This window comes from Rattus norvegicus, chromosome 3, assembly GCF_021556685.1.
Source record: "Rattus norvegicus strain SHRSP/BbbUtx chromosome 3, alternate assembly SHRSP_T2T, whole genome shotgun sequence".
NCBI classification, from domain to species: domain Eukaryota; kingdom Metazoa; phylum Chordata; class Mammalia; order Rodentia; family Muridae; genus Rattus; species Rattus norvegicus.
In genome coordinates, this window is record NC_141536.1 from 151819999 (window position 1) to 151847498 (window position 27500).

At 49.8% G+C, this 27500-nt stretch overlaps 1 protein-coding gene across 2 annotated transcripts in view; it reads right to left on the minus strand.

Moving 5' to 3' along the window:
* The window catches only part of Jph2 (junctophilin 2), a 64413-nt gene that overhangs the window by 36576 nt on the left and 337 nt on the right, over positions 1–27500 (minus strand). Inside the window, exons 2-3 of one of the 2 annotated variants that reach the window (XM_087651121.1) lie at positions 26676–27364; positions 5602–6373 (exon numbers count right to left, since the gene is read on the minus strand). In XM_087651121.1, the coding sequence (XP_087507247.1) occupies positions 5602–6373; positions 26676–27054 (1151 nt within the window). In that variant the 5' untranslated portion in view covers positions 27055–27364. Of the gene's footprint in view, positions 1–5601; positions 6374–26675; positions 27491–27500 lie in introns of those variants that run through there. The other variant, NM_001037974.2, reaches the window with a different exon arrangement.

The window sequence follows — 27500 nt, forward strand, 5'->3', positions numbered from 1 at the left end:
GAGCACTGGGAGGCTGCTGGCTGCTGGGACCGTTTCCTGTCCCTCTGTATCAGTTTATGCACCAAAGCCCCAGGGAGGGGAGAGTCTTCAGGGAAGATGCTGCAATCCAGTTTCCTCCTAACCCAAAGACTCCCTTAATTGGAAATTCTGCTGGGCTTGATTTGGAGCCCGGGCCACTCCCACTCAGGGTCTCAGGCTGCATATTCACTAAGCGTCCAGCTCCCCAGAACTCCCCGTACACAGCCTCACAGTGTGCGACTGTGGGTACCAGACTCTCATTCCAGACACCCAGGCTAGCCGCAGGGCTCGGGGACTTCTCAGTGTTGGCGCACACATTCGAAAGGCACAAGTGTTTGCAAGGACCACAGGGAGGAACCTAAGAGAGCGCACAGAAGTATCTGTGTCCCACTAGGGACAGTTTGGAGAAAGCTGTCTTCAGCCAGAATTCATTGCTTTGTCTTTAAAGCTAAACATATTGACTGTCAGTGATTTCCACGGCTGGCTTCTCTATGCCAGTCGTGAGCTCAACTCCTCCTAACCTTCTCTCTGTCCTAAACGGCATGAGGAACCCACAGTCAGAGGAGAGGAGCAACTTGGGTGAGGCCATAGCTGGTACAAGAGAGAGTAGATCATCGCATGGTCTTCTGAACCCAGAATACAAAATGTGCTCCTCTCTGTGATGTCCCCAGGTGACCTAAGACACTTCTGGCTCCCATCTGTGACAACCATATAAACTCTGTGCAGTTCCTAAGAATTATGACCTGTATGATAATTTTATTATAAAATTCAAGTAGCTGGGCATGGTGACAAATGCTGGTGGCCCCAGTACTCAGGAGGTGGAAGCAGGATTCTGAAGCCAGCCTTAGCTACATGGTGAGTCTAAAACCCTGTCTCAAAAAATAGCGAATTGAGCTGGGTGGTGGGGGTGCACACCCTTAACCCCAGCACTCTCGGAGGGAAGGCAAGCAGATCACTTCAAGTAATCCGTCCCCTTTCTAAAAGGTGAAGCTTCCTCTTGACTGAGAGCTGAACTTAATGTCTGGACCCCGGAGAATAGAATACAGGATGAGCAACACTAAGTTTACGTTAGAGAGTGTCACCCTCAGCAGTCCCTCCAGGCTGGGGTCAGAAGCACTGTTGTGTGGATGTCATGTGCCCAGTGTGATGTGGAGGGAGGGCGCTTTATGCCTGCGGTCTACTCTGAGGTCCCCCTCAGTCTGAATATTAGAAAAATATCAGACGAACCCAAAGGAGGACAACAGTCTGCAAAATACCTGCCTTGGATGCCTGCAAAACTGAGGTCTTCTGGAGAACTGCAAACAGGCTGAGAACCTCATCAGGGGTGACGAGGGACGGCAGTGGATGCGCCACAGAGTCCCAGATGGGACCCTGGAACAGAATCTGGGCATTTGTAGGAAGACCAGAGAAACTCAAATGAAGTCTTGATATGCGCTGGTGTTATACATCTGTGTGTGTTCAGGCACATGGACATACATGTACGTGTGTCAGGGGACAGCAGATGTTGGTCCTCAGCCGCCACCTGCCTGCCTGGCCAGCAATTCAGGGAATGCACCTGTCTCAGACTCCCAGCAGTGATGGTGCCACCCTGGCTTTCGTTGTTGCTTGTCTGGAGATCTGACTCGAGTCCTCAGACTCACCAATTCAGCATCGCTGAGCCGTCTATCCCTGCTCCTCTCGTTTGAGAACTGTATTTCGGTGACCTTTCGGTGATGAAAGGTGCACCTCCTTGCAACCTTCATTTCCTAATATTTACTTTATTTTTAATTTTGTGTATGTGGGAGGGGTGCACATGTGTCTGTCATATCCCTGAGAGGACTCGGATCCCCTCGGGATGCAGTTACAGGAGGTTATGAGCTGCCTGATCTGGTGCTGCAAACCTGACATGGGTGGTTGGAGCTGGTCTGGTCCTCAGCAAGGACAGCATTCACTTTCAACCTCTGAGCCGCCTCTTCAGCCCCCTCCTCACAGCTTTTCTATAAAGTTAAAATCAATCCCCACATAAATGTTTTGTTTTTCCAGCAGTGCTCCCTGTACCTCATAAAAGTATTCAGATTGGACAGTCCACGCTATGGTCACCCGTTCCTAGGCCTGGTCTGCCTCGGTCCATCTGTGCTGCTGATAGAATGCCTCGGACCGCAGTTTCTAACTGCAGGGTGCTGTAGGCTCGGAGTTCTGAAGACTGACAAGAAGAAGCCAGTTCAGCCTCAGATACGGCCATTCTCTTTCATAAAGGCAGCTTGTACACTCTAGCCTTTGAAGGAGCTAAAGGCTGGATTGGCTGAGGCAAATGAGGGCATGGCAGCTCGCTCAGTCCATAAAGTACATAAGCTCGGGGGTCTTGAGTTTGAACTCCAGAACACAGGTAGAAAGCCAGGCATGATGGCTCATGGTTATGATCCTAGCACTGGAGAGGCAAAACCAGGAGGATCTCCAGGGCGCTCTGGGCATCCAGCAAGCAAATCCTGTTTTAAAAGACAGGGTGGGGGGTTGGGGATTTAGCTCAGTGGTAGAGCGCTTGCCTAGCAAGTGCAAGGCCCTGGGTTCGGTCCCCGGCTCCGAAAAAAAGAAAAGAAAAAAAAAAAAAAAAAAAGACAGGGTGGATAGGCTGCTCCTGAGAAATGACTCCCGGGGTTGACCTCTGATCTCCACATGCATGACATCTATACACATGTGCATGTATACACTCCACACACACTCACACTTCACACCCACAGACACACAAACAGACACTCACAGGCACACGAACACTCACATACACAGACACTCACACACACAATCACACTCAGCCACCACAGATACACACACACAGATACAAACACACTCACACACTCTCTCACACAGAGACACACATATATTCATACAAATTATCACACACAGACACACAGAGACACACACACTCTCTCACAAAGACACACATACTCGTTCACACATACATATACACATACACACAGACACATACACAGAGAGAGAGAGAGACACACTGTCACACACAGAGACATACACAATCTCACACACACTCATGCTCTCACACATAAACATACACACACTCTCACACAGACACACACAAAGGCACACAATCACACACGTACAGACACACACACACACACACACACACAAACACACACACTGCAAACTCACCCTTCTTTAATGGCATTACACTCACCCGTGAGAGCAGAGCCCTCATGACCCAATCACTTCTCAAGATTCCCAGCTCTTGATACTGTTAATATAGCAATTACACTTTCCCGCGAGCTCGGAGGAGAGGAGCATTCTAACCTTAGCAGCCTTAAACCTAGACATCTTAAGAAGATGGCCCTTAGTTTCTTTCCTATTTTAAAGTACTGTAGGACATTCACAACCACTCGAAGTTTAAGGCTGTGCAGGTTAAAGCTTTAGAATTAGAAGGCTTGAATTTAAGACTTTTCCTGCCTGCTTTCTTCATGGGCACTGTTATGTTTTAAAATGGAGATATCCCCCCAGGCTCAGAGGAGGGTGCCACATCCCCTGGAACTAGAGTTAAAGGCAGTGGCGAATGTTGGGAACCAAACCCTGGTCCTCTGCATGAGCAGTGCACACTCTAAAGTGCCGAGCCACCGTTCCAGTCCCCACGTCCATGTTTAAATGCCTGGTGGCACTACTTTGGAAAGCACTGGAGGTGAGGCCTAGCTGGTCAAAGTCACTAGGTACAGGTTACTTTTAACCCACGTCCTGTCTCACTCTCAGCTTCTGCATCCACACAGGAGCAGTCAGTGCCTCTACCACACTCTCCGGCCACCATGACACTGAGTCTGCCGTGACACAATAAGTAAGGGATACAAGCATATTGTGTTCTTTGGGCCTCAGTTTCGCCTCTGTCACATAAATCTGTTGACTGTCAGTGACTATTGGCATTTTTGTGTCTGGACTTGGTGTTCAGCACTGTAGTGGATAATGAACCTTCCAGATGCAGCCTCAGGACCCAAGGGCTTCCTTCTACCTCCCTAGCTGCTTGGAGAAGCGCAGACTACAAGCTCTCTCTAGGGACCGACTTGGGTTAAAGGAACTGTCCAGCCCCAAGGCTGTGCTCCTTTCTGGAGAGAAGTCTGCATTCCATATAGAGGGTTCAACTTCTTCATCCCAAGTTGGGATGACTTTGACAGTCATCCCTCCACAGAGCACCGAACGTGGTTGATGGAGGCCTTTGTGGAGACTGCACCAACGCCCAGTCTCTCTGCCAGCCCTATCCTGCTTCCTCCCTTCTTCAGAGTGTTGATCCTAAGAGCGTTCCCCACGAACAGCCCCCAGCACTCAGATCTCCATCTAAGTGTCTGCTTCCGGGGGACTCACCAAGAGCGTTTCACCCGCACTGGCTTTCTCAACCCTTGGAACAGTCTGTTTGCTCAGAGGAGGTTATCAAGCTTTGAGAAGAAAACACAACCGGCCAAAGATAGACAACCGAGAAACGGTGACACCATATGGGGAATCGTAAACCTTCTGGGCTAGTGCTAAACAAAGCCCCTTATTGCTTCAAACCTTATTTAGCTAGTCTAAACTAGCACAAGATAGCTCGCAGGGCCGCTAAAGGTGTGGGAGGGAATCAATATTGCTGAACACACTTAAACATTGTTTAAGACAACATTAGATCTCCATCTGCTCTACTATGAGAAGACATCGGGGATAGAATGGAGATGGTAGGGTGGGGGTGAGGGGGTGAAAGGGTGACTAGATACATAGGTGGGAGACCGGATAGGTGAGCAGGGTTGAGTGAATGGGGGTGTGACTAATGGTCGGATGGGGGTATGGTTAGGCGTGGATGTGGTTAGACAGCCGGATGGTGGAGTGGTCACTGAGAGAGTGGGAGTGGATAACCCTATGAGTAAAAGCGTGGCTGGGTGGCTGAATGAATGGAAGTGGCTGGGAGCAATGGTGGGTGAGTGGACGGATTCGTTACTCGTTTTTTTTACAATGGATGGCGTAGTTGGGTGAATAGAGGTGTTTGGTGAATGAGGGATGAATAAGTGGTGGAATAGATGTGTGAGTAGTTTCATTAGTGGCTGGGTAGGAGATTAGACAGCCAGGGGAGTGAAAGGGGATGGGAAGTCTGCTAGCGAATGAGGGCGAGTGTGGCTGTGTGGACAGATACTTTGCTCAGGTGGATATTAAAGACCTTGAGAAACAGGAAGTGTTTGGATAGATGAAAGGGTTAGGTGAATGGAGGAGTCGTTTGAGTGTCAGAATTGTGAAGGCATTGGAAGGATGTCTGGGTGGGTGACAGCTAGGCTTGCTGAATGGATGAATGAATGAATGAATGAATGAATAGCATGCTAGTATAGGTGGGTGACAGCATGGCGAGGTGGGCGAGTGATTGCATGGTGGAGTGGCTAAGTAAGATGGCCTTTGAGGCATGGCTATAAACCTGGCTATAGGTTTTGTTAGAAAAGCCAAGGATTGGGATAGGGTGGCAGCCGCTGAGTGAATGACCGAGGCACTATGGTCAAGCGAGTAGATAACCAGATGCATGGGTGACTCGCACAGTAGAGAAATGCAGGACCAGACTTGGCTCGGAACCTCCTAGGCTATCGGTCTCCACCGGGCACCTACCTGGAGGCAGCAATCTCAGCCTTCTGGCGCGCAATGGCTGCTGCGCGTTGCGCACCCTCGACCCCATGCTCCACCTTCTGGCGAACCTTGTTGCTCTTGAGCGGCAGCACGCGGCGCTTGGTGCCCTTGACCAGCACATTGTGGCGGTACTTGCCCTCCTCGCGGTGGCCGTCGGGCAGCGTGGTGCGACCGTAACCGTGGCGCAGGTTGTCCAGCCACTCGCCCTCGTAGCGAAGGCCGCTGGAACGTTCGCTCACACCGAAGCCCGAGCGTTTGTCGTTCTTCCACTCGCCCATGTAGGTCTCCGTGGTGGTGGCGTCGATGTCGGCGTCGAAGGGTGCAGCCGCGTCGTCAGGGCCCTCGGCGCCTTCGGCCAGGCTGCCGGTGGACGCGGCATCGCTGGCTCCTGAGCTCAGCTCGCTCTTGAGGAAGCTCAAGCGGCTGCGCTGGCTGCCCAGCGACGTGCGTGACTCTGAGCGTCGCAGTCGACCCAGCAGTGCGCCTCGTGTGAACAGCCCTGGGGGACGCGCAGCCTCGGCCGTGGCCAGTAGGCTGAGCGCGAAGCCACCACGCGGCACCGGGGGCAAGGGCAGCGTGGGCCCGTCTGCCGCCGGCGAGTCTGGAGCCACTGTGCCATTGCTGTGCTCGCTGCGCAGCGAGGACAGCGAGGTGCGCAGCGGGGAGCGCACCACCACTGCCATCCCGTAGGGCACGCTTTGGCGCACGCCGTAGCCATGCCGCATGCCGTTGGTGAATTGGCCTTGGTAGGTCCCTGCGGGGGAGCGGGCAAAGAAAGCTGTGTCAGTTAGATGGCAGGGACTTGGTGACTCCCGACATGGACAAGGAGGGGTGGGGTCCAGAGAGAACCGATGCCATTCAAGGGACAAAAAGTGCATACTCCTGTGCCTATCTGGAGTGGCCTCGGGAAGATGCAGGTAGGGATTCTGGTATACTATAACCTGGGTTATGGGCAAGGCAGGGTTGGGGCTCAGAGGACAGCCTGGCTATCAGAGTATGCTGCTACAGGCAGGGCCAACAGAGTGCAATGACCTAGGTGTGGGTGAGGCCAGAGAGCACCAAGACAGCTTGGCCCTCAGAGGGACAGAGTGCGTTCCGCTCTGTGTACCTGGAAATGCGAGTGTGGCAGAGCACGTAAGAGTGGGCAAGCCAGAGGGAGAGGTGTGGCCATTCCCACTGGTGGGAACCTCAGGTGAGCCAAGAGAGTCAGTGTGAAGCTGTGTGATGAGTCGAGGCCCCGGTGCTGGGTGGATGGAATGGGTGGGATGATATAAACACTCCCATGGTGGGAACATGCTAAGGTCACGGGTTTGCAACAGTGTGAAGTGTGTGATTCTGTATGTTACATTGTAGTTATCGGAGCAGGTCAGGCTGTGAACTCTACCTGAAAGAGGTATAGAAACGGTAGCTCTGTGGGGCACTGTGGTCAATGCGAAGGGCTGGTGCAAGGCAGCCTGACTGAGAGCGTTTGAGAAAAACCCAATGGGACTGTGTAACGTAAGACTGTGGTGCAGGTTGGAATGATCACGAAAGGCCATCAGAGGGCCGAAGCGGGGAAGAAGTGTGGCCAGGCAAGGCCCCACTGGTACACGGAACGAATGCACAGTTGCCCTGTTGCCCAAGGTGATGTGACTAGGGGGGGTCGTGACCAGATAAGATAGCAAGTCTGCAGGCAGGGTGAATGCTGGGAAGCATGAAGTAGGTGTGTGTGTGTGTGTGTGTGTGTGTGTGTGTGTGTGTGTGTGTGTGTGACTACATGAGATCACAGGTGTGTGACGCATGGTCCATGGTCCCACGGAAGTGACATGAATGCGGCATGGAGTTCTGAGAAGGTGAGGCCACGCAAGTGTTGCGGTACAAGGCTAGGGCATTGGAAACAGTGAGTTGGGCTTATGGGCATCAAATTGAAACCACAGACGACCTAGTGCTCAGATTGGTGGTATGGAGAGGAGCTGCCGGCAGCTAAGGGCCCATGTGGACACGAGCACTCCAGCTCGTGGGAATGAGTGTGTGGCAGCAGGCCAATCAAATCTTGCACATGCAGAGAGGCATATAGACTCCAAGGACTGTCTCCAGCCTTGCTGTGTGACGTTAGGCAACTAACCTGACCTCTCTGTGTCTCAGCTTTCTTATCAGAAAGAGGGATCACCTCCTAGTACTCTAACTCTGGAAAACTGAAAGATCCCTGATCCATGCTGTACTGGTGCTGAGGTCACCTGAGCTCTGTGAAGAAGCTGACACATGAAGACATGACAACGTCATGAAGACTTTAACCCCACTGCAGTTCCAGATGTTGGCTTGGAGACAGATGTCCCCTAGATATCTCTCTCTCTCTCTCTCTCTCTCTCTCTCTCTCTCTCTCCTTCCTCCCTCTCTCCCTCTCTCCCTCTCTCCCTCCCTGTATCACTGAAAGCCAGTCCTCTGGTCTACTCTAGAGCTGTCATGAGCACCAATGTATGACATCAAAGTCCACTGCCCTAAAGTGGCCAGTCAGCGCCTTTGCTTCATCTTAAGAGTCCCTCGCATATCTGTGTGGTAAAGGCACCCGGGATGATACTATTCAGAGGTGGTAGAGCCTTTAAGAGGTGGGGTCTCGTGGGAGGCCATGGTGGTGTGTCCTTTCTCTCTTCTTGAGGTGGGCAGCATTGCTCTCCCACCTACACTGAGCCTATCACAGACCTAAAAGCAAAAGGGCCAACAGATCATGGACAAGAACATCCCCAAAACAGAGCCTCCAAAACCCAGGGACGTGTCCCTGTGACCTGAAAACCTCCTACTAGGCACCTCCTCTTAAGGCTCCATTACCAAAGCAGGTGGCTTCATTTAGATAAATAAAATTTAAGAAAAATTCAGAAAAACAAACAACAGTGCCCAGCAGTGTTTTGCAAATATCCGCCAGGAAACATGCAAGCCGTCTAGACTCTGGCCCCGTCTCAGCATCCTCACTCTGACTGGGTGATGCTTGGAGCTTCAGCTCTCATCCTCTGCCAGCAACTGGTCAGCAACTCAGAGGGGCTCTATCCAAATATGCGGACGGATCGCCCCATCTGACTCTTCTTATTCCAAGGAGACGCTGAGGCCCTGGTGACCCACAAGAGCCTCCTGAATTTTAAAGCTGCTTCTCTAATCTCGACACCCTCCCACCCCACTCCTCTCTAGGCATAGAAGCCTCATGGGCGTTCCTCTCCCAGACCAGTAGGGGTCCTACCTCAGGAACTTTTGTGAGTGCCCTTCTCTCTTCCCTCAGGTACCTACATGGTTCCCTTCCCTGTTGTCTTCAAGTCTCCACTCCTGTCAACAGTCCTGACAATGTTATCTGAAGCAATATCCTTCCCATGTGAGTTTTCTACCCCCTCCTCAGCTCCAGTCTATGTGAAACAAAGGTGTCTTCTCCTTTCGTTCATTTTTCTCACTGGCGGCAAGCTCTGTAAAGACAAGGATTCTGTCTGCTTTGTTTATTATTAGAAAAATGAGGATTAGGGACTCGATGCAAACACATTGCACAGCTGAACGAAATGAGTCCATTCAACTTTTGTTCTCTTTTTGCCTTATCTCTGAGGGGGGGGGACAAAACAACACAAACAAAGAAACAAACAGAAAGGAAAGAAGAAAAAAAAAAAAAAACAACCAAACCAAACCAACCAAACAAAAAACCTTGAAGCAAAAGTTCAGGTTCGGCAAGGATGAAAGACATACGGGATGACATAGCTCACATGTCGCCAGAGCCCACACTCCATGCTTAGCTACGCTCCTCCTGTTTCTCCAAAGAGAATGGGGGGAAAGAGAAAATAGAAAGGATCCTGAACAGGGCAGAGAAGCCGGGAAATGGGGACAGAGGAGACATCTAATCTCCAGGTTGGAGAAGTTTGTGAAATTGAATCCAGCAACCTACCTGGAGCTAGTATTTGGCCTGAGATGGGCTGACAGGGCCCCTTTAAGCCCAAGAAAACCTGAGACTGTGACGGGGAGCAACTCTTGGCTGCCTGTTGGAAATGAAACAGTCTGGCTATATTAGGAAACTTACAGGCATGCAGCGAGTCACCAACACCCAGGGGATATTGATAGTGACAAGGCCCTGGGAAGGGGGATCAGGGGATGGAAGGGACATCTCCCTGTGTGTCTGAGACGGGGTGGGCAGTCCTCCCTGAGGACAGGAGGCCCACATCTGCAGAGAAAAGCTTCCCTGCAGTCAGTTAGCTGGCTGAAAGCACTCTGGGCAGGAGTGCTTCCTTGTGCGTAAGGCGCTCCATTGTTCTAAGGGACCCACTGAGGTCCCCAACTGCCTGGCATGGCCACCTCAGTTTGATCTGTTCTCTACTCAGTTTTCTTCCTACCTGGGAAACTTTGTCCTTGTTGGCTACAGGGTCCTACTGTGTAGATCAGGCTGACCTTGAACTCACAGAGATCCACCTCCCAAGTGCTGAGATTAAAGGCATGTGCCGTCATGCCCCACAGCAATTTGGGGGGGATTTTATTTATATTTTATGGGTACGCATTTACTGCCTGAATTTATGTCTGTGCACCATGTGCATGCTGTGCCTATAGCAGCCAGAAGAGGGTATCAAGTCCCCTGTGGTTGGAGTTACTTAGGGTTGTGAGCTACCATGAGGCTCCTAAGAATCAAGCCCTGGTCCTCTGGAAGAGAAACCAGTGCACTTAACCATCTCTCCAGCTTCCGTTTGTTTTTTTGGAGACAGGTTCTCACGTGATAGTCTAAGCTGGCTTGGAACTCTGCACAGCCCAGACTAGGTCCAAACTCCCGGCAATCCTCCTGCCTCAGGCTCCAAATTGGTGAGGTTACAGACATGAGCCACCCTGTCCCCCAGCTCAAGCATTCTCTCTTGGCCCACACCTCTCCTCTCTCTCCCACGGCCATCTTTGATGCCAGACCTCAGCATCAAATGAGAAACCATGCAGGGAGAGTTCTTGAAACTCTTCCTTGAGTGTTAACAAAGACAGTCTCATCACCTTCTTCATGCTTTCCCCAAGTGACATGAACTAACCACCATGGTGACTGGTTCAGTATAAACCTTTCCTCTCCTGTGGGACGTTAGCTTCCAGGCAGAAAGGAACAGTCTCTAACTCATCCACAGCGGTCTCAGCATCCAACACCGTTCCCATATGTACAGAGGTCAGAGGACAACTCGTTGAGAGTCGGTTTTCTCTTTCCACAAGTGTAGGACCTGGAGATTAAACTCACGTAGTCAGGCTCGCAGGCAAGTGTCTCTGCACACTGAACCAGCCATCGAGCCTGCTCATCTATCTCCCGTGGGATAAATGACAAGAGGACAGTAAACGGTAGTCGCTGTGGTTACTACTAAGACGGTCAGTTCGTTCAATAAGCATATACTGTGTTCTGTAAATCAAGCATTATGCGTTACTGTGAAATGTAGCAAAGAATGGAACGGTTGAGCCCAGAACGTAACGGGAGGCACACTTAGCCCAGCAGCAGCCAGTGCTAGGCAGAGCCAGGTGAGGGACGAAAGCGTGATGCTGGAACTCCATGGAGAGGACTTCCTGGAGGAGGTGGTGAGCTAAGCCCTGTCGCAGGTTCATAGTGAGCTGCACGTTTGGTTGAAAGGAACAGAGTCTACAAATGCCAGGAGGCCCGCAGCTTGAGCATCTGCAATCACGCAGAGTTACAACGTGCATCCTGTCCTGGATATGGAGAAGTGGTAACTGGCAAGCATTGATGTATGACTATGTTTTCCTGACCGCACTGTTACGTTGGCCTAGGAGCAGGGCCCACATCCCACTTCCTTCTCAACCCAGGATGAGAGAGACACTAAAAGCAGGCAGTATTCAGCTCCAGATTCAGCGGTGCAAACTCTGGGAATGATGATCAGAGCCAACACAGAACACACAGTCCGGTCTCCCAGGTAGACAGAGCCTGCATCCAGCCCTCTCCCCACCCTTGCTCCTCTCCGTTAGTTTGGAGTGTGGATTACAGCCTTGACTCTCACCTTGAGTGTTTCTGAAACCCTCATTAGTTACTTAAGCCCGCAGAGCCTCGTGTCTGACATTCTATGAAGTGGAGGTGATGAGTGTCATTGACTGCTCTTAAGTAATGGCTACAGAGCATGCATTCATCAAAGATACACCAAAGATACATCAGAGTACAGCAGGGACCCAAATGGACATTGTCTCTGCCCATGAGCATGTGTACTACATGCCAGGGACGGACCAAAAAGCTTCTGACCTGGGATTCTACTAGACACACACATGCACACGCATGCACACACGCACACACACAATAAGACAGACACAGCAGTGATCCAGAAGAGAGGTAAGAGTCAAGGTCTAGAGAGCTATGGAGTGGGGAAGGCAGTTGACTGAAGATTAAGAGAGGTACATGGGTTGTGCGGGGGGTGGGGGGAGCTGGCACACGGAGGGGGCTCCATAAGGGTTGGTGGGTGGCAAGAAGTGTCCCTTGAAGGCTAGCTCTTTTTGCTCCCGTGCTGGGGATAGAACCCAGGTTGTGTGTTGCTGGTCACGTGCCCTAGCACTGAGCTACCCCTACCAAAAGGCCAGCTTTTTGGCAGGTCAGAGTCTTTTCTCGGAAATACTGGCCCAGAAAGGATTAACTGTAAAGATGAACTGAAGCCAGGAAGGACAGAGAGAACCCAGGAAGAGATGGAGGCCAGCTCTGGGTTTCACAGAAGGAGGCGTGCTTGGGTTCAATTCCCACCGCCAGGTCTCTGCACTTGCTGTTCCAGACACAGCATGGCTCCCTGTCGGCTCGACCCCTCTTCTTCCTTCTGATCTCAGCACAAACTACACTGTCAGGGAAGCCTTCTTCTCCAGTCGATCGCCACAGCAGCCCGCATTCCCATCTCCTTTCCCTTCCAGCTCCTCTTCGGTCTGTAACATAGCCACCGTTGACCCTGGACCTCTGCCGTTAGAATGCACACTCCTAAGGCAAGGCTGCATCTGCGTTCCCACACATACACCCAGCACACCACATGAGGACCAGCGCAGAGAAGGCACTCAGCGGACACTCAAATTAATTGAAGGGCACATGGCCTGAGATGAAATTCTGAGTCTTTCTCTTACCAAGAAGGGGAACGTGACATATCGTCTTTTCAGGGCTCCTGCAAGTCATGCAAAGGTTATGGCAGAGACCTCCATCTCTCCACAAGTGTGGGCTTTCCTCGCTTGACAAAAAATACATGGTTTGAATCAAACCATGACAGGTTTATGTTTCGACTGTGTGGTTCCCAGATAGTGTGGTGCTATTGGGAAGGACAGCCTTTAGGAGGTGTGTAGGGCCTAGTTGGCAGAAGTACGTCACTAGAGACAGGACTCGGGGGTTATACCAGGTCCCCTAGTTCCTACTGTCTGCTTTGAGGTCTACTGAGAAGTTGGCGTCCCCGCTACTCTGAACTCCATCCTGTCTTGACTGCAGTGATGGATGGAACCCCCTGAAACCATGAGCCAAAGCAAACTTTCCAACCTTGAGTTGTCTCGGTCGGCCATTTTCTCACAGCAACGAGGAAAGTAACTGATATCGGAAAATGACTGAAAAATAACTGAAACAGAAGGATTCCTCAGAGGCGACATGTCCTGCTAACAGTAGGACAGTTCCGAGCAAACTGAGAGGGCCGGTGACCCTAACTCTGGTGACAAGGACACTGAGTTGACATGTTTGTGGGCCAACTCTTCAGGAAAAGCAAACAAACTTTGCTTTGCACCATTCCGAAGTGTAAATGCTCCCTCCCTGGCTGGTCATGCTACCAAGGGTTGAACAGTCACTTTGAAATTCTCCTAAAAACATAACCTCAGGCTTTCGAGAACCAGTAAAAGCTGGCTCAGAGCCAGCATTTAATGTGGGCTCTCAGCTGGTTGGTTCCTACAAACACGTACCCCATACTACAGGCAACCTGGTGGGTATGAGAATCTCTGAAAAGTTGTGACTGGAGTGGAACTTGGAGAGCATTTTAAAGAACCAAAGTACCACCTCTGCCCCTCGCTGTATCCACCTCAGGCATTGTTCATCAGCCACGATGCTGATGCTAACTGAATCTCACTACGTCCCTCGCCACATCTGTATACGGCCAGTAAGTTAATGTTGTATGGAATTACTAGTCCCCGCACTCTGGAGGCCAGAGGCAGGAGGATCTTTGAGTTGGAGGCCAGCCTGGTCTATAGAGTGAGTTCCACGACAGCCAGGGTTACACAGAGAAACTCTGTCTCAAAAAAAACAAGCAGAAAGGATAAATGTGGCCATGTTCTCCTTGCATAAGGGAATCTCAAAAAGACTCAGATAGACAATGAGTGACTTGTCCAAGACCACACAGCCAGGCAGTAGCTCAGCTGAGACCAGAAAACCATATTTCCAGCTTCACTCACCCCTGTCTTGTTGGTTTCAAGGGCTGAGTGTCACAGAACAGGAAGAAATGAAGAAGGACCCTGAGTCTAGATTCTGGGAAATGTTGTTAGGATTTGAGTCTCAAATGTCCCCTACAACTCATGTGCTGGAACACCTAGTCCCTGTAAGAAGGTAATGTTAGAATCCAGCTGCCCAGGCCATAGCCCCTAGGGTAGTCTTTCCCTCCCATCTTGAGGATCTTGACAGGCACCCTGCTAAGACAGTGCCTGTCAGTCCCTAGTTCACAGACCTCCTGATGTCAATGACTCTCCCCAGAGAAGTGAGTTTACTCACATCAAAGCAGGTAATGGTGGCCACACATCCCAGCCTGCCTTCCCTTCCCAGCCCAGCCCATCCCCTTCCCTGCCACCTGCCTGGGATCCAGAGAGACTAGGTACCAGTTATTGAAACTTCCCCCATCCTCAGAAAGGAATAAGAGGCTCCCATTTCTGCCATGTGCATCTGGACTTCCTGTCTTCAGAGTCCTCAACATGTTCTGTCTCTGGTGCTCAGAGTCCCTGTCACACTTGTCTGTCTGCTGCCTGCCTGCCTGCCTGCCTGCCTGCCTGCCTGCCTGCCTGCCTGCCTGTCTGCCTGTCTGTCTGCCTGTCTGCCTGCCTGCCTGTCTGTCTGTCTGTCTGTCTGTCCATAGCAAGAATAACTTTTCTACTAAGCCCCTTACTCTCCAGTAATCTATCTCAGTGGCCCTCTTGACCACACTCTCACCATCCCAAACCTTTCGGTCTCCAGTGATGTTTTGTGTTTGGGAGTACAGGAGGAGGGAAAGGGAGCTTGGTTGGTGGAAGTGGGTGGCTTGAAGTGGGCCTTGCTTCTGCCCCCTGCCTCCTTCCCAGCTCCCACTCCTTGATATGCCAAGATGTGAACAAGGCACCTGGCAAACTCCTACCATCGCCAGCCAAGCTACTCCAGCCCTTGCCACCATGAGGGACTGTTCCTCCTCAAACTGTGAGCCCCACTCCCCATCCCCCACCCCTTAAAAGAAAACAGGCCACGAAAACCCCCTCTCATCCCTTATGTTGCTTCTGTCAGGTGTTTTGACACAGTCAGAGAGAAGTAACTAATACACTCTGGCCTCTCTGTGCACCTCGAAGATATCTTATCTTGTCTACACAGACATACCTTATCTTATCTTATCTTGTCTACAAAGACGTACCTTTTGTGTGCTGCCCAGCTAGCACACATACTCATTGCAAAATACCCAAACAAGGGAGTGTGTGGACAGATGCTCTCTTGTCTCCCCAGGCGAGACTACTGTCAACAACGTAGGTCCGTCCTGGCCATTTGCTACACACAGTGCATGCTCATGAGGTGGAGGGAAAGACTGACAGTTTACCACTTAGCCATTGCTCCTGTCTCTGAGAATGAACACAGTAGGGTGGGCACTCCATAAATGCTTGCCAGATGGCTTTTGTGTCCTTAGCCTGCCTGTGATTCATTTCCATGTGAGGTGTAAGCGGTCGGCCTCTGTATACTGTGTCCCATGAGCTCTTGCGTATCATTCAACAGTCCCTCTGCTTAGCGTCTGACCAGCGTGGTTATTTCCCCCACAATGGTCCTGAGGCCTTGCTCTCTGCCTCACCTGCAAGGCTGGCATGGCAGTCCCTCCCGTGGTTTCCAAATGCCTCCATCCATCAAAGCCCCACAGTCTCTGGTTTCCTGGGATCACCAACAGACAGCGCTGAGCAGAAGAGCTGGCAGAATTGGTGACAACTCCCAGGAGCAGGGTCAGGTTGCAGCCATAGATGCCAAGTCTCCTTAGCCTTCAGAGCTCTGCCACTCCCACATGTAGGGCCGCTGCCCCGGATGACACCCCACAGCTCACACAAGAAGCTGAGGATTAACTCGGCCACACTGGCTGGGTGCGGACAGCCCAAGGCCTGTGGTCTGGGTGGAAGCCCCTTGGCCAGACCTGGGCCAGCTCAGCACACTGAGGGTTGCCAACAACACTGAGGCTCTAGACTAGAGCTAACTTAGTACATGGGAGAGAGGGGTCTAGGGAGAGGGCCTGAGTTCAGAGGCAGCCCACGACTGTCAGGCTCACGAGAATGTCTTAGCAGGTATCTCTCACCCATGTGCCAGACACTCCGCTCCTGACCCTCACCCAACCCATGGCCATTTCTTCTTGGTTCACACAAATGCTGGAACCATCACACACACACACCCTCCATTTCTCACTCTCACTCACGCTCACTCTCTCTTCCTCTCTCTTCCTCTCTCTTATTCTCTCGCTCTCTCACTCCTCCCAGCCACAATATCATCAGAAACTTACCAGCCCTCCCTTCACAGTACCACATCTTACTGTCTTGGTGATGGTGGTCCAGGCCCCTGCCCTTCTCACCTACATCATGAATACGGCCTTAAACTCACAAATAGACCGCACCACCACCCTGGCTCCAGATGGCCTCATTTCTACCCTGGAACAAAAGGCAGCCAATGAAATCAAATCAAATCCTGTCCCTCTTCAGCTTTGGGATGCCAGCAACACAGCTCAGTGGGTAAAGCTGCTTCCTGCCAAGATTGATGATCTAAGATCAACTCTGGGACCCACACTGTGGGAGAGAAGTGGCCCCGACAGCTCTGTCCTCTGGCCTCTGCACTGTGGTGCACGCACACTGACAGAAAAATAAATACGTAACATGGAATAAGAAAATCTTTAATTTCATTTATTCTTATGGTACTAACAGTGGAATGCCAGCCACTGAACAACTTCAACTTCAACAGCAAGTCCCTTTCATTGTCCCTGTCTTTCTCAGACTAAAAGCCACATTCTTGCAATGGCCTATTCGACCCTTCACGAAATGCCCCCTCCCCATTGCTTTCCTGGCAGAGACATTATATGGACACCGTGTCCTTCCTTGCATGCCAATGTGTCAAGGGGACACGCTGTTCATCTGCCCTGGCCACTTGAGGAAGTTACACCCGGGTGCTTCGTGAGGAAGGGTCTGTAAGCTCCCTCGGAAATAAACATTTGGACCACAGTGACTCCTGAACAGCATGTCGTGTAGGCTGCACACACCTCACACCTGACCAAGTCCCACATTCCATCCCTGCATCCCCAGGGTGGACAGCTATCATGGGCTCAAGTTTCCTCAAGCACCCAGTGCTCATCTCTGCTGACAGGGAGAGCCCAAAAGGCTCGAGTGCCCTGGAGTGGCTGTGCAAATTGTTCTCCACCCACACCTGGTTCCTCAGCCCTCAGCAAATGTTCCTTAGAGAGGAAATAGAAGTCACCCAGGAGGGAGAGAGGGAGGACAGACCTCACTGCCTTCCTCCTACTCTATGGCCCTGGCTAGGGAAGGGGCAGGAGGGGAGAAAAACAGCCCTCTGGCCTGTGGTAAAAAGCATCCTGCCCCTTTCACCCCACATTCTCAGCAGAAGCCCTCAGAACTTGAGACTGGACATTCCTCACAAGGGTGTGGCCTGGGTCTGGGGAACAGCTGCTGGGGGCACAGAATTAGCAACCCCTGGAAACCAGCAAGCTGAGTGAATCCCCAAGGCCTGCCTTGGACAGGGCACATCTGCTGTGACTCAGCCAATCCGATGCATGAGTCACGAAACTCGGCCAATCGGATGCATGAGTCACGGGACTCGGCCAATCGGATGCATGAGTCACGGAAGCAAGACACAGAGAGGAAAGATTGTGTCCACTTTCTCATCTCTTTGAAGGGGTTCTCTCCCGGGAGTGCCCAGATAACACCAAGAAGCTGCTCAGACAGCAGCTTAGCCCACTGGCACCTTGATCCCTGGCTGTGAACTGTGACGTGATATTCTTGAGAGAAGGTTAAATTATGCTGATTCTACACTGGAAACGGAGTCACGCCCAGTAGAGGTCCGGTCTACACTGGCAGGCCACACGGCAGAACTGAGGCAATCACCGTTTTAGTTTATCAACCCTTCCAAAGTCAAAGGCCGGTTTCTGTGTTCAAAAACATTGTTCCAAAGATAAGAAAAGCTATGATTCAAGCTATCTGAGTTAATTTACCCTGAGGGATATGGGGGGGCACCATAAGAAGGAGGTACATTCTCACATTTTCATATGTGCAGGTATTAAATTGAGGGTATTAAACTGATATATTAAGAGACATTTTAGCCCTCGTGGTGGGAAAAGAGAAATGGAAGATCAGAGAGGTTACTTGATGTCTACACAGTCAGCAAGCAGCACAGTTGGAGTTTGAGCATCCACCTAGGTGAGCTAAATCCCTACTCCAAGAGTCTAAGCACAGTGTGTGTCCTATCTCTAGCTGGACTTTGGCTATTTGTGGGTTCTTCCTTCTTCCACCTTTCTCCATCCTTTTTCTTCTACCATTTCACCCCATTGACACTTGACAGGAGAGAACACAGGCTAGATGAGAAAGGGGGTGACAGAATCATTAAACTACTTCCTGCTGGTTAGGGCATCCAGTTCTTTGGGACAAGTTTGATTTTCATCATCAGGATATCTAATTTCTTCTTGCTCATGACTACTTATCAAACCACGACCAACAGTGACCAACAGTGATCAACAGTGACCAACAGTGACCAATAACAACCAACAGTGACCAACAGTGATCAACAGTGACCAACAACAGCCAACAGTGATCAACAGTGACCAACAACAGCCAACAGTGACCAACAGTGACCAACAGTGACCAACAGTGATCAACAGTGACCAACAACAGCCAACAGTGATCAACAGTGACCAACAGTGATCAACAGTGACCAACAACAGCCAACAGTGATCAACAGTGACCAACAGTGATCAACAGTGACCAACAACAGCCAACAGTGATCAACAGTGACCAACAACAACCAACAGTGACCAACAGTGATCAACAACGACCAACAGTGACCAACAGTGACCAACAACAACCAATAGTGACCAACAGTGACCAACCAATAACCCCCACAGGCTCCCAGAGTCCTAGCATTTATATATCCTCTGAAAAGTCCCCAGAACTACAAATATCACACAATCACAAAGACTATCTGCAGCTAGCAAAATCACATCCCTGCTAGAGCTCCAGGCAAATCATAGTCAGCTGCTATGGACAATCTGAAGTATCCCCATCCCACACCTGGGATTAAAATGAAAACACCTGTGTTTTTTAAAAGAAACCAAAATTTTCACTACACCCATCAGATTCTCTCAGAATTTCTATGCAAATTTGAAAAGCAAAAATTCCACTAGAATTGAGAAATTGGTTGAAAAAGGTAGGAGGATTTAAGGTCAACATGAAATAATTATATCAGGGCTGGAGAGCTAACTCAGCAAGTAGGGGAACTGGCTGCTAGACCAGAAGACCAGCGTTCCATTCCCAGCACCCACACCAGGAGGCTCACAAACATCTGTAACTCCAACTCTGAAAGATCCAATGACTCTGGCCTCTGTGTGCTGTGCTCATTTGCATATACCCACGTACTGACATAAAATAACATTTCAAAAAAATAAAGAAGAAAATAATTATGTTTCCATAAACTAGTGTCAAATGGGTGAAAAAATAAAATTTAAGATACCCACCAGGTGGTGGTGGTGCACACCTTTAATCCCAGCACTAGGGAAGTAGAGGCAGGTGGATCTCTATGAGTTCAAGGCCACCCTGGTCTATAGAATGAGCTCCAGGACAGCGAGGGTAACACAGAGGAACCCTGTCTCAAAAAAACAAAAGCCAAGAACAACAACAAGGCTCCATTTACCATGTCAATAAATACATACATACATACATACATACATACATACATACATACATGGCCAGCAAGAAGGCTAGACAGCTTTAGGCATTTGTCATGAAATCTGACAATCTATGTTCAATCCTTGAGACCCACAAGGTGGAAGGGGAAAATTGACTCCAAATTGTATCTCTGTGTGTACATGGTGGCACATGTGTGCCCCCTGACCCCAGCAAATTTTTAAAAAAATGCAATGGCAGTTTTGTAAAAACAGGTGCATAGGTATAACTTTTTTTTAATGTAGGAGTTGAAAAGTTCAAAGCATTCCTGAGTAAAATTGAATAAAACATCAACAACTGGGATGTATACCATGTCCATGGATGGGAAACTCAATGTCATTAGAATGTTTATCTCCTCAAGCTGATCTGTAGATCTAATAACCTGCAATGAAAACCCAGCTGCCTTCTGTTTTAAGAGACCGACGAATGTGGAAAAAGCAGTGACCTCCAACAGCAGAATATTGAATAGGAAGGACAAACTGTAACTTTGAAACTGACTCTAGGCTGTGCGTGGCAGCACATGATCCCAGCACTTGGGAAGCTAATAGCCTGAGCTACATATCAAGTTCTGGTATAGCCTGGGCTACACGGTGAGACCAAGTCTTAAAAGAAAAAAAAAAAAGACTTGTTATAAAGCTATGGTCACAGAAAGAGGTCAGCCTTGTTGGGAATACAGATGAATAACAATAGAGAAATGATCCTTAGGGGCACAAATGGATAAATAAGAAAGTTGTTTCTTTAAAACTTAACTCTGGGAGAACAGAGCTCCAGGCTCAGAAAATGAGACATCCTGTGTTGCTCAGTCCTCTGTTCTGACATTGAGTTTGAGTGTTTGGAATTCATCGGACTAAATGAGTTTAAGTCATGAGCGAGGAAAAGATAAGTAGATAACAAGTAAACAAATGGATGAAAGCAAACTGGGTCCTGAGTGTGGCAGGCTGGGTTCTGGGCTCGGCTGTCAAAGACATTCAAAGTAGCCTCGTCTTCTCAGAGCAATGAAAGCGTGTGGCAAACCGTTCCGAGAGCTTTCTATAAGCCAGAGCATCACTGAATTCCCCAACAAGATATAATAAGAAAGCAGCCGACATGGCCCAGAGAAAGGGAAATGGGGTGGAATGTTGGTTTGCGTTCTCCATTTTCGTGGGCGTGCTCAGGTAGAGAATTGCAGTGTATGTAAAATATACATCTGGCTGTGGAGTGAAGAGCAACCGTGACAATTTGAAAGGCACAGGAAGAAGTCTAAGTAATGGCACACGTAAGGCTCTTAGCACAGAGCCAGGTGCACGGCAAAGCCTCGTAAAGGGAGCCTGCTGTCATTCCTGTGGGTGGGCTTCACAAGCAGTTGGCCTTGCAGTTTCATGGGGAACCTAACTTAAAGGTCTCCTGTCAACATTTTGAAATCTGTGGGTGATTTTGAAGAGATCCACAAAGATGTTTCAGTTGGCAGAGTCCTTGCTGTGTAAGCACAAGATCCTGAGTTTGGATTTCCACCACATTAAAAGCCAGGTACACGTGGAGGCACATGCCTATAACCCTAGCTAGCCTTGCTGCACCCTAGCTCTGAGTTCAAATGAAGACTCTGTCTCAGAAAAAAGAAAACTTACTCGCTATTTTCAAGCCCCACCTCTACTTCCCATTAACCAGAAATCCTTGATCTTTCTCAGTTTTCTCATCTGCAAAATGGGTAATAACAATACTTCCCATAAAGTAACATGGCTTTGTCACATGCCCAGGACGGCACTCAGCACATGGCAAACACTGTAAGATCACTATTATTAATGTTGGTTTTATGGAAAATAGTGGACTTAGGGGCCATCTTCCAACTGCTACCTTTATTTGCTTGTTTGAGATAGGGCTTCAGGTACCCCAGGCTAGCCTCTAACTAGTTATATAGCCAAGGATAACCTTGCACTCCTAATCCTCCTGCCTCTTCCTCCTGACTCTGTCATGACAGACGTGTACCGCCATACCTGGCTCTGGGGCACATCTTGGTTACTGGATTTATTTTTGAGTGAGATTACTTTAAGAATCTGATTGTGATTATGATTATCTGAGGAAAGACCTCCCAGGGAAAGGACAGGTTGTCCACGTGCAGACAGCCTACTAGTAGCTTTTACCCTTAATCATAGCGCATGGGAAGTGGAGGGCTTCAGAGACTCTGTCTCTAAAGCAGAGACAGAGAGGGGCAGAGAAGGGGGAGGAGGAGGAGGAGGAGAAGGAGGAGGAAGAAGAAGAAGAAGAAGAAGAAGAAGAAGAAGAAGAAGAAGAAGAAGAAGAAGAAGAAGAAGAAGAAGAAGAAGAAGAAGAAGAAGAAGAAGAAGAAGAAGAAGAAGAAGAAGAAGAAAGAGAAAGCCAGGGTCACAAGGGTCTTTCAAAGGTTAGAGTCTGTGGGTTTCCTGGTGGAAGCGGCCAGGTAGCCAAGCAGTGAGTTGCTTCTTCAGGGCTGGGTATGTGCAGCCGCTTTAAGTCAGCGACTATTTTTAGCTTTACTTTATATGGACAGGGAAGGAATGAGGGCTATAGCAGGGGGAGGGCCAGGAGGCTCCAGTCCAGGGGCCTTCCCCGCCCCCACCTCTTCCCATGCCAGAGTTGAGCCTCCCATCAAAGCAAGGCTGGGAAGAGAGGGCAGCAGGGTGGAGGTGGGAATGGCAGGGCCTTCAAAGAAGGTTCTGGATAAGTTGCTTTAGAACAAGTGACTTCCAGCCTTTTGACACATGATACTTTATTTTTTCAAGACAGGGTTTCTCTGTGTAGCCCTGGCTGTCCTGGACTTACTTTGTAGACCAGGCTGGCCTCGAACTCACCAAGATCCACCTGCCTCTACCTCCCGAGACCTGGGATTAAAACACACAGTGACACATGTATGTGTCTATACATTGCACTGCTGCACATACATGTATATGCATACAACATTAACTAAACATTTTCCGGGAAATGAGGCTTTACCTTGTTCTCCATGATAGACCCAGTCATTTCTGCTCTATACCTACCATTCTTTCTATTTGAAAAAAAAAAGTCAGTCCTGACCCACTGAATTGATCTGTCTCCCAACAAATCAGATGGCGGCACCTCTAGCCCGTGAGGCTGGTGTTTGCTCTGGTTTAGTCACAGCCGACTAGAAGGCAAGACAGCTTCTCCATATCCAGGACAGGATGCACGTTGTAACTCTGCATGATTGCAGATGCTCAAGCTGCGGGCCTCCTGGCATTTGTAGACTCTGTTCCTTTCAACCAAACGTGCAGCTCACTATGAACCTGCGACAGGGCTTAGCTCACCACCTCCTCCAGGAAGTCCTCTGCATGGAGTTCCAGCATCACGCTTTCGTCCCTCACCTGGCTCTGCCTAGCACTGGCTGCTGCTGGGCTAAGTGTGCCTCCCGTTACGTTCTGGGCTCAACCGTTCCATTCTTTGCTACATTTCACAGTAACGCATAATGCTTGATTTACAGAACACAGTATATGCTTATTGAACGAACTGACCGTCTTAGTAGTAACCACAGCGACTACCGTTTACTGTCCTCTTGTCATTTATCCCACGGGAGATAGATGAGCAGGCTCGATGGCTGGCTCAGTGTGCAGAGACACTTGCCTTCGAGCCTGACTATGTGAGTTTAATCTCCAGGTCCTACACCGTGGAAAGAGAAAACCGACTCTCAACGAGTTGTCCTCTGACCTCTATACATATGCCGCGGTGGTCACATATGCCCTGTTACCTCCCCAATAAATGTAACAATAATATTTTTAAATCACATGAGAGATTAGAAGTGGTTCATCTCACAGCTGAGGAAAGTAAGGCTCAGAAATAAACCCGGTGGGACAGGGTCATAACCCCAGACTTGTCTGGCCCCCACCTGCTCCTAATCGTAGGATCTTATTGGTCCACATCCCTCTTGGTGCCATCCAGAAGAGGGCAAGGGGCAAGTCCTTAACAAACCCTCAGGGGACCGATGACAGCTTGATTAAAGACATTTTCCAAAGCAGCAGCCACATCTAAAATTGGATGGTTACACCTTGTGTGTGGCTTGGAAGAAAGAATCCACAAGGTCTCCAGTGTCCCTGGATGTGAGGGCATCTCATGGGAGGGAGAAGGCTGAGCAGAGCAGGGCGGCTGGTCTTCTGATCACCTGGCCTTAAGAGCTCCCCGACACACCTGGGCTCAAACCCAGGACCCACAGACCCAGGTTACCTAGCCAATGCCTGCAATTCCAACAGGCACTCCTGCTCCTTTTGCCTGTTCTTCAGACAGGCTAAGCCTTGTCCCACCTCAGAGTCTTTGTGTCTCCACTCCCTACTTGAAAAGCTCTCCTCTCTAGACCTCCCAACCCTGCACCTGAGACTACTTCATGCACTCTCTTCCTTCACTAATGGTAAGCATGAGAAATTATATATAAATAATACATTAATATAAATTATATATATATATATTGTGTGTGTGTGTGTGTGTGTGTGTGTGTGTGTGTATTTGTTTCCTGGTTTTCTTCTGTCTCCTTCTCTAAACAGGAGCTTCTGGAAGACCATGTCTGCTCCCTGCTCCAGTCCCTAGCACTAGATACGGCACACTGACAGGTGGTTACTGCTATTGGCTGCAGGAGTGAATAGGTTTCCTCCTTTTGGATGTTGGCAGATCAGCCCATCGTGTCCTGGGTTCACCTCACCCCAGGAATGTATAACCCTGTGATTCACAGCCAGACCTCCAAGCCCGTAGAGATGGAGAAGAGGGATAGGAAGGGGTGTTTGGCACATACCTGCCATGTACCTTTTTACATAGATGGCTGATACTCTATAAGCAGGCAAGGATTGTGCCCATTTTCTATCTGGGAAAACTGAGGCTTGCTCTCTACCCAACCTCCATTGCCTGGTACCACGCTCAACAGAATCATCTGCTGAGTCAAAGTGCACTGAGTTGGAGGCTTGGTGAGTGACTCAAGGACATCAGAATTTGTCCTCAGTTCATTCCCTTCCGTCCAGTTCTATAAGCTACTCTAGGTGCACTAGGGAGCTGGAGAGACAGAGTTAAAGGTAGATGCTCAGCCCAGGCATGCACCTAGTCTGCATCTCAAGCTGCTCTCGGTTTACTCCAGCTTGAGCAAACTCACCCCGGGGGCTGCTGTTGCTTAACCCTGCTTCCTTGCTCCACCCTCAGAATGCCCCTTTCCCATATTTCATCACAGCACATAAATCCTAACTACAACATCCCACAAGTGGCTTCTTATGCCAAAAGTAATTATTTTCTAAAGAGCCACAACTTTGAGTCACTCAGCATAGCAGGAAAGTGTCCTGGAAATACCCCAGTCAGAGGAACCATGGGGTATGGTGGAGCACGTCTATAATCCCAGGACTCTAGCCCTGAGGTAGGAGGATTACAAGTTCAAAGCCAGCTTGAGCTATATTCTGTCTCAACAAAAAAAGACTGCAGGAGTCGCTAACTGCTTTCTGTGAGAGTTAGCAGGTAAGTGCTTTAGGTTCTGTGAGACAACAGCCAAATGTCTGGATGTCAGATAGAGGCGTTCATCTGTTTTTCATGTCACAGAATATTTTCCACATCATTATAAATCTAAAACACTCTCACTTTGTGATATATACAAAACAGGCAGAGAGTCACTGACCATTGGTGGCTACAGTTTGCTCACCCCAACCCCTCCCTCTCCCTCCCTCCCTCCCTCCCTCCCTCCCTCCCTTCCTCCCTCCCTCCCTAGCCTCCTTTCTTCCTTTCTTCCTTGTCAGACTACATTGGCAAGCTGTTATAAGATGATCCTCCTGCCTCAGCCTTCCAAGTAGCTGGACTACCATATAGTAGCTGTGAAGGGACACTTTGCTGTGAGTCTGTTAAAGCAGCCCTTGTTGCTCACTGTGCTGGTTGGAAGGTCTGATAGCCCAGAACTTGCACTTTTGCTGTGCACTTTGATGCTGGCAGTATTTGTTCACTGCCTGTGCTTTGAGCAGTACTGATGTCCCGAGTGCCCCATTGTATGGATGAGCAACTGAGGCCCGGGTAAGCCACATGTCCAAGTCATACCCTGCAGTGCTCTCTGTCTCAGAAAACTCCTCTTTATCTTAACTGTGATGTTCTCTGAGCCTCTTAATGTCCCCTCTCTGCTGGGAGAGTCTCCATCTCCTACTCTCGTGATCACACTTCCCTTGCCAAAAATCTAGCTCAGGAGCTGTGTTCTGAAAGCTTTCCCCTGACCCTCAGTCTGCTCTTTTCGGCCTCCACTCTCTGATGTGTTTGAGTGAGATGCTGGCCTGCCTATCTCCCTTCGAAGCCTGAGTCCATGCCCTTTTTGTATCTAATCGTTTGCACAATGACTGACACATGGGAGGTCCCACCAAAATATGCATCAAATAAGGCTGGGGATATGGAACAATTGTCTAGGATTATGTGTTGAATGAGAGAATGTATGAGTAAATGGATGGATGGAGGGATGGGTGGATGGATGGACGGGTGTATAGCTGCTGGGTGAATGCATGAAGGACTGGATGGCTTGGTGGACGGGATGAATGAATAGGAGATGGTGAATGAGTGATGGGTGGATGTGTACACGGATGGGTGAATGAATGCCCGGTGGTTGGATGGATAGATGGATGGAGAAATGAATGAATATATACTCTTATGACCTATCCCGTGAACATTTTTTTCACAGCAAAGTTGAGGCCAGCCCCCAGTTCTACTAAACACAAGCTAAAATCTGTTTACATACCTAGAGAGTAAAGAGAAATGGTTACATTTTATCAAGTGTCTGATAAGTGCACATCTATATATAGGACAGCCTTGCACTCGTCATTTCTGCCAGTTCTCAAGAACCGCTTTATTGTCCTACCTTTTCTAATAAGAAAATGGATACAGAGAGGCAAAGTAGCTTACCTAAAGCCACACAGGAAATACCGTCTTAGACCAACTACCCTGTTGCTTCCCACCATCTCTTCCGGACCCCGCTCAAGCTCTGCGGGCCGAGCTGGACTCACCTCCGTCTGCATAGGTCTCCGTGCCATAACCATCCTGTAGGCCGTTATTCCAAGTGCCCTCGTACTTGGCACCACTGTTTGTGCTCTGCCGGATTCCGTAGCGCCCCTTGAAGCCATGTGTCCACTCCCCCTTGTAGAGCCATCGCCCCTTGGTCTCTATGCCAAGTCCATGTCGTTTGCCCTGGCTCCAATATCCCTCAAAGGTATTCCCACTGGGCCAGGTGTAGACGCCTGCCACTTCAAAGCCAAAATTCCAGGAGCCCGAGTATTCACCCTGGCCCTTAGGGCCGGTGCACAGTCCGTGCCCATGTGCCTTCCCCCCTTCCCAGCCCCCACAATACGCCCCGCCATCATCAAAGTCAAAGCGGCCCCCGCTCATCTCATCCTCGCTCCTGACAACTCCTCCGTCCTCCAGCTTGGGCGTAGGGGTACCTGATGCTCTCCAGGCACCTTCAGACTGAGCCCCTAGACTCAGCACCGGGCTCGAGGTGGGGAAAAGTAAAATGCCAGCAGAGGCAGAAAAAGCCCAAAGGCCAAGTCAGCAGTGGGGGCGCTGGTCAGTGCCATGGCTGAGAGGCCCCCTCAATCATCCCAGCAAGGCAGTAACTTAAAAAGGAAGCAGACCGAAGAGACTCGAAGTTCCCACAAAGCGTCCCAGGTTCTGCTTCCATGGAGTCCGGTGAGCTCTCCTTAAGAAAGCAACGAAAAAAGTTGAGGGGTCCTGTCTTTTCAAAGAGGGACAATTCCCTGTTTAGCAGCCCAGCCGAGGCTGAATTCCCGCCACCCACCCTGAAGCAGCCGCTGGCCCCCTTCTCATCCACCCCA